Source organism: Erithacus rubecula, assembly GCF_903797595.1.
Source record: "Erithacus rubecula genome assembly, contig: scaffold_805_arrow_ctg1, whole genome shotgun sequence".
NCBI classification, from domain to species: domain Eukaryota; kingdom Metazoa; phylum Chordata; class Aves; order Passeriformes; family Muscicapidae; genus Erithacus; species Erithacus rubecula.
Genome location: NW_027635532.1, coordinates 8018 through 19043, shown reverse-complemented (window position 1 = coordinate 19043; position 11026 = coordinate 8018). Strand labels below are relative to the sequence as shown.

Genomic DNA, 11026 nt, shown 5'->3' with positions numbered 1-11026 from the left:
AGGGGAGGACACGAAATTGGTTGGGGGGGTGGAGATTTGGAGGTCCCCAATTGGGTCTGGGGTTTCAGGGGGATTTTGGGGGTCCCCAATTGGGTCTGGGGTCTCAGGGGGATTTTGGGTCTGGGGTCTCACACTCAGCCTGGCGCTGCTCCTGCCCCCACAGCCGCATCCGGGCGGCTCCAGCCAAAGCCCCCAGACCCAATTCCAGCGCCAGCCCTGGGGGAGCCAAAACTGACACCAGAGACCCCAGACCCAATTCCAGAGACCCCAGACCCAATTCCAAACAGAGCCCCCACACCAAATTCCAGAGACCCCAGACCCAGTTCCAGAGACCCCAGACCCCATTCCAAACTGGGCAGGTAGGGGACACCAATGGGGGACCCCAAAATCCCAGTGCCCCCATTTCCATTCCCAGTCCCCCCCAATCCCTCCCAGTCTCCCCCAGTCCCTCCCAGTCCCTCCCAGTCCCCTCAGTTCCCCCAGTCCCTCCCAATTCCCTCATTTCCCATTCCCAGTCCCTCCCAGTCCATCCCAGTCTCCCCAGTTCCCATTCCCAGTTCCCCCAGTCCCTCCCATGGCCGCTGCCCGGCCCATCCGGCTCACGGGCACCGGCGCTGCCGGCCCCGCCCCCCGGCCTGGGGAGACCCCAAAATAAACACGGGAAACCCAAAACAGAGAGAACCCCAAAAATACAGAGAACCCCCAAATACAGAGACACCCCAAAAATAGAGACCCCGAAATAAACACAGGGATCCCAAAAAAAGCACAGGGACCCCAAAAGCAAAGAGAACCCCAAAAACAAAGAGAACCCCAAAAACAGAGACCCCAAAAACACAGACCCCAAAAATAGAGACCCCAAAATAAATACAGGAACCCCAAAAATCAGCACGGGGACCCCAAAAACAGACCCCAAAATCAGACACTGGGACGCCCAAAATCACAGAGAACCCCCAAATACAGAGAGACCCCAAAAATAGAGAGAACCCCAAAAACAGAGACCTCAAAAATCAGCACAGGGACCCCAAAAATCAGCACGGGGACCCCAAAATAAACACAGGGACCTCAAAAACAGAGAGAACCCCAAAAATCAGCGGGGGGACCCCAAAAACAGAAACCCCAAAATCAGCACAGGGACCCCCAAAACTGCACCGGGGACCCCAAAAGCAGCACAGGGAACCCGAAAATACAGAGAACCCCAAAACCAGAGAGAATCCCAAAAAATACAGGGAACCCCAAAAGAAGCACAGGGACACCAAAATAAACCCTGGAAACCCCCAAAAATACAGAGAACCCCCCCAAAAGTAGCGAGAACCCCCCGAAAAATGCGGGAAACCCTAAAAACACCCAAAATAATGAACCCCCCCAAAACGAAACCCAAAAATAGAGGGAACCCCCCAAAAATACGAGAACCCAAAAATAACAGAACCGACCCCCCCCCCCAAATATCAGGGCCCCCCCCCCCCAATACTGGGAACCCCCAAAAAGAGCCGAGACCCCTCCCAAAAATTACCGGGACCCCCCAAATATCGGAACCTTCCCCAAATATTGGGAGCCCCCAAACTCCAGGATCCCCCAAAAAGAGCCGGGATTCCCAAATAACCCCCCCCCCCCCCCGGAATATCGAGACCCCCCAAAAAAAACACCGGGACCCCCCAAATATTGGGAGTCCTCCAAATACTGGAACCCCCTCAAATATCGGGCCCCCCCCCAAAAAAATAGAGACACCCCCTCCCAAACACTGGGACCCCCCAAAAAGTACCAGGACCCCCCAAATATTGGGAGTCCCCCAAATACTGGAACCCCCCAAAACATTCGCGATTCCCCAAATACCGGGACCCCCCCCCTCAAATATCGACACCCGCCCCAAATACCGGGACTCCTCCCCCAAAAATAGCGGGACCCCCCCCAAATATCGGGATCCCCAATCCTGGGACTCCCCCGCTCCAATACCGAGAATCCCCAAAATCGGGACCCCCCCAAATATCGGGACCCTCCCCCCAAAAAAAAAATACCGAGACCCCCCTGAAACACCGGGACCCCCCAGAAAGAGCCGGCACCCTCCCCCAGTCACTGACCTGGTCCCAGTCGGTTTTTTGGGGGGCATCCTAGGCGGTTTTTTGGGGAGGGTCCCGGGGCAGGGGTCTGGGCCAAGCCCCGTCCGAGCCCCCCCCGGGTGGAACCCCCGCAGGGACCCCCGGGAGAGCGCATCGGGAATCGTCAATGAATACTCAACATGTTGATGCATTTAGGGAAGTCTTTTCTGAGTTAGTGTGTGCTCTGGGCTGAACTTCAAGTACCCGGAGATAAGAAACTTTTGCTTTATTGTTTTTGTCTTTGTGTGGGTTTCGCGTGCTGGGGGAGGGGTGGATTTCGCCTGAGGGAAGCAACGTGAGGCCGGGGAGTGGGAGGGGCTGTCCCGCGTCTGGGGGCCTCCCCTGTGAGCTGCGGGGACCAATCGGAGAGCTGATTGAGTGATGGACAGCTCGGGAAACCAATGAAAAGTCATTTCGCTTTCTCAATTCACAGTGGATCAAGTTAACTAATCTCTCCTTCGGCCTCAGGCTCCCGGTGTGGTGCCGTGGCCTCTGGCCAGTGCCCCGGCCCCCGGCCCGGCCCCAGCTCTGCGGGGAGCCCCCGGCGCGGCCCCGGCTCTGCGGGGACAGTTTCAGGGGCTGCCCCCGGGGCGCGCGGGGCTCGGCCATGGGGCGAGTGGGGCGAGCGTGGAACGGACGCGGACAAGCGAACACGCGGAGAAACGGCCCCGGGGGTTCAGTTGCAACAGCAACAGCGGCAGCAGCGGCAGCGGCGGCAGCAGCAGCAGCGGCAGCAGCGGCAGCGGCGGCAGCAGCGGCAGCAGCAGCGGCAGCAGCGAGTCTACAGATCCTCTGGATCTCTTGTTCCTTCTCTTCCTCGGAGTCGCTTTCCCCGACCCTCTCCCTCTCTTACCTTCTCCCCTCTTCCCGTTCCGGGCCATGTTCCGAGCCCGCCCCCGGCCCCGGGCGAGGCTGCCCCTGCCCCGTCGCCGGCCCCACCCCCGGCTCCGCCCATCCCCCCGCGGTCTCGCCTCCGCCCGGCTCTCACTGTCCTGGCTGTGGCGCTGTTGGCTGGGCATCAGTGCCTGGGGCTGGGGAGGCATCACTTCTCTTTGGCTCCGCTTGTCCCGGCTCCAGTCCCAGCCCCGGCCCCGGCTCCTCCAGGGGCCCGTGGAGGGCACACACGGCGCGGCCGCTCCCGCCGCCCCCGCTGCGGCTCCTTCAGCCCGAGCTCCGCCGGGGCCCGGGGCGGGTGGGGATGCCCAGCCCAGGACGCTCGGGGGGCGCGTGGGGGCTGTGTCTGGCCCCGGGCCGAGCGCTGACAGCCGCGTGTCGCCCGCAGGGAAGGTGCTGGAGGCGTTGGAGGAGCGGTACCGGATGGGTTCGCTGCTGGGCAGAGGCGGCTTTGGCAGCGTCTTCTCGGGCACCCGGCTCGCGGACGGCGCCCCGGTGAGTGGCAGGGGCGGAGAGGGAGGGAGGAGGAGGGAGGAGGAAGAAGAAGACGAGGAAGGGGAGGCTGGAGCGCGGCGTGCTGGGCAGTGAGCTCAGCCCGCTGCTTCCCCTTGGCTCACAGGTTGCCATCAAGCGCGTGCCCCGGAATCGCATCCAGCACTGGGGTGAGCTGGTGAGTGAGTGGGGCCAGCGGCAGAAGCCGGGGCGTGCCGGGCGGCGAGGAGCCGGGGCTCGGCAGGGTGGCAGCCGCCGGGAGCCCTGCAGGGAGAGCGGGCGTGGGGTGAGCGGGGGGTGCAGAGCATCCCGGGTTGGCTGAGGAGCCCCAGAGCCCTGGCAGGGCCTCAGCCCTGCTGACGGCATCGTGCTCCTCGCGCAGCCCGACGGCGCCCGTGCGCCCCTGGAGATTGTGCTGCTGGACAAGGTGTCCACTGGGTTCCCTGGAGTCATTCAGCTGCTGGAGTGGTTTGAGCTGTCCAGCTGCTTCTTGCTGGTGATGGAGCGTCCAGAGCGATGTCAGGACCTCCGTGATTTCATCGCGGCTCGGAGATTCCTGCCGGAGGAGGAGGCGCGGGGGCTGTTTCGCCAGGTGCTGGAGGCCGTGCGTCACTGCAGCAGCTGCGGGGTCCTGCACAGGGACATCAAACCAGCCAACATAATCATCGACCTGGACAGTGGGCAGCTCAAACTGATTGACTTCGGCTGTGGCACCTTCCTCCAGGACACAGTCTACACCCAGTTTGCAGGTGAGCCGAGCCTGGGAGATGCTCCTGGGCATCTCATTGCCCAGCCTGGCTGTGGCACCAGGGATTTCCCCCTTTGCTGCAGGCCATGGTATTGCTTCTGCAGCCAAGTTGCTTTCAGGTGGGGCTCAGAGGGGGGCCAGCTGCCAGCTCTGCCAACCTCATTCACCAGCCACTTAGCCAGCCCAGCACAAACCCCATGGGGGTGGCAGAGAGGGGGGTCAGACCTGGGCACTGCTCAGTTTGGTGTGCAGGCGAGGAAGGGCTTGGACTGCTTTGCTGCCCTTGTTTGCCTTAGCTTATTAATGTTTCCTGGGGGCAATGCAAGCAGGGAGGAGAGTGGGTTTTTCCCACCACTGGGTGGGTTTTTCTTCTGTGTGTCCTAGCTGGGCCTTCCCAGGGCTTCTACTGCCCTCTACCAATGCCAGTGGCTTCTTTTTTAGCCCCAGATTTGTACACAAGAGCCAGGTGCTGGCAAGGAGGCAGCAGGTCACCCCCTGTGCCACTGCTGCAGCCCCCCCATGCCCAGGGATGCTGGGGCCAGGCTCTGGGAGCAGCAGCATCCCCCTGATGAGCTCCATCTGTATTCCATAGGAACACCATCCTACAGCCCCCCTGAATGGACCCAGCTTAAATGCTACCATGGCGAGGCAGCAACGATCTGGTCCCTGGGCATCATGCTGTACCAGATGGTCTGCGGGAAACACCCGTTCAAGAAGGGCCGGGGCATCATCCGGGGCCAGCTCAAGTTCCCACGAGGGCTTTCTCAAGGTGGACCCTCATCTCTGGGCACGGGGAATACCAGTGCTGGGAGACAGCAGTGGGCTCGTGAGCATCCTGCTCTGGCAGCTGCTGAGGAGGTGGCACATGTCCTGCTCTCCTCCAAAACAGGGAGTTGTCTGGAAAGTTTAGGCCCAGTTCTGAGCACATCCCGCAGCGCCTGGGCATGGGAACAGTGGGGCGAAGCAAACAGGGTCCTTCTCCAGCTGATTGGTGGTTGCTGGTTTCTCTCCCCAGAGTGCCGAGATGTTATCAGCTGGTGTTTATCCATGCGCTCCTTGGACAGGCCATCTGTGGAAGATCTGTTCTATGACCCTTGGCTGCAGGATGTTCATCTGCCCTAGAAGATGGGAGAGATTCACAGGCACCATTTAATCCAGGAGCCTTTGATCAAACAGCTACACACATCTCTTGGTCACAAGAAGCAAAGAAACCCAGATTTTTTGTACCATGGAGCAGGGGTCATCAGATGGGAGCATCTGTTCTGGAGCTGAGCTGGTCTTGCAAGCACTGGCAGCCACCATTCCACCTGGTTTTACCTGTCCTGGTTCAGTGATGGCTGAGTCCCTGGGCAGAGCACAGACAGCCTGGTCTGGCCCCCAGGGAAGGAGAAGCAGCTCCTGGAGAAGCTGTACCAGGTGGGGCTGCTGCAAGGACAACCTCAAGGATGACAACCTCTGCCTGGCCCTGGCCACTGGCAGCTGGAGATGATCGATTCCGGCACCTTCTTCAAAGGCATTCCAGGCCAAATTTGCAGGTGAGTCCCCAGGCAGGGGGATGCTCCCAGATCTGGGCATGGCACGGCCTGGCTGGGCACCAAAGGTTCCCCCCTTTGCTGGGGTGGCTGCAAGGAACTCTTCAGTGGCTGCCAAGCTGCTTCTTGGCTCTGGGCAGCTGCTGAGGGGCTGGGTGTGCCATGGCTGGCTGCAGGCTGGGCACACGTGCTGCCCTCCTGCTCTGCTCCCAGGGGCAGCAGTGACTGGGAGGTTTGTGCCCAGCTCTGGGCACGGCCAGCACGGCCTGGGCACTGCGGGGTCGGGACAAGGGGGACAGGAGCCTTCGGCTGACGGGCGGGTTCTGGTTTCTCTCCTTGCAGCCGGGCTCTGCAGATGCTGAGGCTGCTCTGGGCTGTGCCAGGGCTCTGCTGGGCTCAGCCCTGGGCACAGGGCTCTGCCCTCACAGGGCTCTGACAGCTTTGCACCAGACGAGCCCGTTCCGAGCGCACCGCCCTGAGCTTTATGCTTTGCAGGTGAGTGAGATGCTCCTGCAGGCCAAGGGTTTGCTGTTAGGGACACACACCCAATGGGCAAGAACCCACACTCTCCACGGTGCCAGCTGAACCTCTGGATTTCCACAGGATGTCCCACTCTTCATTCCTTTTTGGCTGGAATTGTGCAGTTGCACTTTCTTCTTCCTCTAGAAGTGCCACGAGTGGGCAAAACCTGGCGAGGGGCCGTGTTCCTAAGGCAGTGCAGCCTGGAGCTGATGGAAGGAGAATTTCCGTTCTGCACTCCCAAACCAAGCAAAAAGCTGTAAGTGGGACTTTCCGTCTTTAAGAAGCCCCTGACAGTTTCAAAGGGAATGTGCAGGTCTTTCACGGGGTGAGAAGGAAGAGCATCTCCTAAAGGATTTGGGCAGTGACAGAGTTTAGATTGCCAGTCTTGCCAGGAGCTGGCAGGGCACAAAGCAATTTCTTCTTGTTTCACTCCAATTCTACCACAATTTAAAATAACTATATTGGAAATAAACCTCAAAATCTTTTTAGAAAAGGTTACTGAGGCCAGTAAAATGTATCAATGCCATCAACTCATTTACAAAGTAAATAACTGAGTTTTCTGCTGTGAAAGATCAATTATTAAACTGAATTAAAAGTTACGGAAGATTTTTCACTGCAAACTTGGGCGGGGTTTTATCTTTCACATTTTATAGAGGTTTTTTCTTTTCTTTTTTCTTTTTCTTTAGTTTAAAACAGAAAACATGCCATAAAATAGGAGTGTCTTCTGTTCCTGGTTCCCGTGTGGAGCAGCTCCTTCCCGCTGGCTGAGCTGTTCAGGCAGAGCAGTCTCTGGAAGAGACTCGCAGGCTCCCTGTTTGCTGTGCTGCCCCACTTGTGCCCAGCCAGCTTTTTTTTTTTTGTAATTCTTTGCACTTTTGCAATATATAAATTACTCTGTTCCTTAAGTTGGTGTCCGTGTCTTCGGTGCTGACCTTGCCCATTGGCAAAGCAGATATTGTGGGCCCCATAGAACCAAAGATGCCCTGTGACACTGTGGGGCCTGGTGTGACGAGGAGACCATTGTGGGACTGTGGGGCTCCATGGGACCATGGGGACCATTCTGACACTGCAGAGACTTACATTACCTAGGGTTCCTTCTTTTCCTCTCCCTGTCCCTGCCCCAGCTCAACAGTGCAGGTGACATAGTCATGGTTACCTCCTGCAGCAACAACTGGAGGCACTGCAGGTCAGGGACAGCCACTCTGTGTCTGGAATGCTTAGCAGATGCTCAGCTTGGGAATTTCCTGCAGCCCCCGGGCCAGCCCCGCTGCCCAGCACAGCATCAGAGTTGGCCCCAAGGTTCCTCAGGCAGCTGCTGCTGCCCCAGGGACAGGGCAGCCTCTTTCCAGGGCTTCTCTGCATCCCAGGGGCTCCTGCTCTGCTCCTGGCACATTCCAGCTGCCCACAGAGCCTGTGCCAGGGGAACACGTCTGTACTGGCCTGAGCAGCCACTGCTGCAGCCCCTGCCCTGCTCCCAGAGCCCGAGCTGGGGCTGCTGCTCTGCAGAGCACGGGGGCTGTGCTGCCCGGGGCCCTGGGCTGCCTCTGCTGGGCTCTGCTGCTCAGCCTGGGACACAGAGGCAGCTGATGGTGCTCCCTGCACTGACCCCCTCCCACACAGGCTCTGCTGGGGCTGTGGAGGGGCTCAGAGGAGCCTGCCTTGTTCCAGGGCTGCCAGATGCCCTTGGGGCTGCCCTGGATTCTCCTGGGGAAGGTCCCTGAAGCTCAAAGCAGTCAGTGCTCAGACTCCTCTCCCTGTGCCTGCTGTGTCCCTGGGGCTGCAGAGCTCTCCTAGGTCACAGCAGACATTCAGTCCTTGGTCTCTGGGTGACCCCACACTGGACAGGATTTTGCTGCAGGGCTCCATTTGCTGCTGACCTGATGGGATGGGCTGTCCCTGCAGATCCTCTGTGCTCTCCTGGCAGGCTCTGATTTCCTACAGGAAAGCGTTCACCTGCCACCAGAGCCATCACAGTTTCAGAGTCCCAGGCAGGTGACTTGGAGGGCATTTGTCACTTCCATGGCCACTGACCACTAACACAAAACACAAACACCTGACCCTGCCTTCAGTCCCTGAAGTACCACAGTGGAACCCTGATCTCATGGCACTGACTCCAGGGACAAACAAGCAAAACAGTGAGACTCTGCAAAACCCATTCCTTGGGCTTCTCCTGGAGACTAGCTTAGTAAAAAGACTTCAGCCTTTGGGCACTGCACTGAGCAAATCCCCTTTGCTGGTGGAACTGCTGTGCTGCAGCCTGGCTGTGTCCCAGTCATGCCCATGGCCTGTCCCTGCCTGTGGTCACACCACAGATACACTGCAATACAGGGACTGAGCTGCCAGAGCACTCAGGTCTTGGACAAGGACAATAAAATTGTCCTTGTCATCTCCTCAGGGGTGGAGATGGAGGAAGTATAGCCCTCAAAAGACCCAAGTGCTGCTGCTCTCTGGCAGTGCTGCTGTGCTGGGACTTTTTCTCTTGACCTCTGCACACAGACACTGCCCCTGCAGCTGAAGGAGAGGTAAGAGAGGGAAGATTTTTGACAAATACATCTCTGCAAGAACATTCACTTTATTTAAGTACGCACAGAGCATGATTCCTAATTTACACAATCTGTGAGTAAAGAGGTAGACCATGAACTCAGTATGTGAAGATGACTCCATTTTCAGTGTGAAAATGATTACAAGGAAAAACTAGAAAACCCTGTTGTCCCTCTCCCCCTGCCCCACCCCCACCTTCATAGCACTATTAAAGGCTTTAGAAGGCACGCTTGGCATGTAATGTGTTACATTAAATGCTCTGAAGAGGAAAATACCTTTTTTAAGGTACTTTGGAATTTCCTTTCCACACTGAGTGTCTGAGAGGTTTTTGTGTAATCCCGGCCTCCAATTCTCTCCTCCAAGGAGTCCATGAGGAGCCTGTGCTGGGGATGGACCTCAGTGGTTCCCATTAATGCTTTGAGACACTTTGGGTTTTCCTCTGATTTTGACTCCTGGAAAAGTTTGTGCAATCTCCTCTCTGGCCCTGAGGTTCCAGGGCTCAGCACCAAATGCACCACGGGGCTCACTGGGATCAAGCAAGTCCTGACCAACATAGGTCTGCCTTGATTTCCCTCTGCTCTGGTGCAGTTCATTAGGAAGTTCTTTTTTGTTTGTTATGGAGAAATATTTCAAAGGGCTTCTAATAAATCCACATTTCTATTTTAATGGATATCTTTCTCTCTTTAGAGCAGAGGTGATTGCAGTGACTGATACTGATCCATGGTCTCTCCTAAGGAGGTCTGGTCAGGTCAGAGAAGCTGTGCCTTGAGTTCTTGGAGAACTGGCTGCACACAATCAAAGAGGGGTCTTTCTTCTTTTATTTTAGCAATCTAAACTCCAGTTTCCCCAGTGAAAACAGACACCTTCCTCAAGTGTGTACAAAGTCCAAGGTGTCACCAAGGAGGTTCCCCTTCCCCAAGGCATAACTGTGAAAAATGAGGTTCACTTTCCTGGTAAATTTTAAAAGGCTTAATTTAAGACAAACAAACAAAAAAAGCCCCCAAAACAGTAGGAGACAAAGACAATAAAGCAAAGGGTTAATAAGGCTGGGTTCTGGGCATCCAGCCAAGAGTACACACTAATTCAGAAAACACTTCTTTCAATGCATCAACATGCTGCATATTCATAGACTCTCATGCATTATTCAAAAACATTCCTCTTGAGCTCCCCCAGCCTGCCCATTCCTTCCATCCTGTAAATCAACATTCTTTATTTCTCTTTGTGGTTTTGTCTTGTTGTGGATGATCAATACATTTCTTCCCTGGGGGTCTTTGTGTCACTGCTATCTTCATCAGGGTAGGATAATCCAAGAACATTAAGGATTTCCTGATTATCTTTTAACATACTTTGAGTTAGTTACATAACAAAAGCTTTTTATATCACTATGCTATAGTCCAAGAAAAAATATATTTATCACACTACTATTTCTAAGTTTTGTTAATAGCAGAACTAAAAGGAACTATATTCATACAGCAAAGTTTTCCAACATTATACATATAGAATTAATTTTAATATTTATAAAAGCCAATAATATAGTATGTACTTATAACAATATCCTCCCTGTTTCTTTTTATAAATCATTTGGCTTGAGCAATAATACTTGTTTTCTAGCCTCCATTATTCACTACTTTTTTCTTAAATTTTTTTTCCTTCTTTTAAAAGGTCTTCTATATTATTTTGTTTCTTTAGTACCATGATCTTTTGTGCCATTCCAGATATAGTCAATTTTGGATTTATAGGCCTTGTTACCACTTGCATGCCTTGGACTACACTGGTGTTCAGTCAAAACAGGTAATCAAACAAGGAAGAAATATCAGACCAGCTGTAGCAGATCAAAGGAAGAAGCCTAGCTTATTCCACCACTCTATTCCCAATATGTTATCCCACCAGCTTGTTTTTAGCATTGATTCACATTTTTGTACCAGTACATGAGTTATTTTTCTGACATTATATGTAAGATGGGATCCCCATTGTCATCTATTTTTAAAGAACAATCTGATGTATTAAATTTCCTGCAGACCCCTCCTTCTTCAGCTAACAAATAGTCTAAAGCCAGCCTATTCTATTGGGGTTCAATATCCCCAACTCCCATTTTGTGCCCAGGCAGCTGGGTCATATTTTTCCAATATAGGTTCAGAGGGCCATTCTGCATCTCCCCATTTTTAAAATCCTCCAATCAAATGCCTTTTCTTTCTTTTTAGATC

At 54.8% G+C, this 11026-nt stretch overlaps 1 protein-coding gene and 1 long non-coding RNA gene across 2 annotated transcripts; both read left to right on the top strand.

Annotated features, from left to right (window-relative positions):
* Positions 1-3115: 3115 nt before the first annotated feature.
* On the top strand, positions 3116-5349 carry LOC306816695 (serine/threonine-protein kinase pim-1-like; the record flags this gene model as incomplete). The annotated part of the gene is made up of 5 exons (XM_079333128.1): positions 3116-3482; positions 3607-3657; positions 3862-4228; positions 4820-5053; positions 5243-5349. Coding segments are annotated over 5 exons (1126 nt in total), but the record flags the coding sequence as incomplete, so codon positions are not given.
* A 673-nt stretch (positions 5350-6022) lies between these two features.
* On the top strand, positions 6023-7117 carry LOC306816694. Its single transcript, XR_013777754.1, has 3 exons — positions 6023-6254; positions 6429-6537; positions 6978-7117. It is a non-coding gene; the product is annotated as an uncharacterized lncRNA (long non-coding RNA).
* Positions 7118-11026: the final 3909 nt, after the last annotated feature.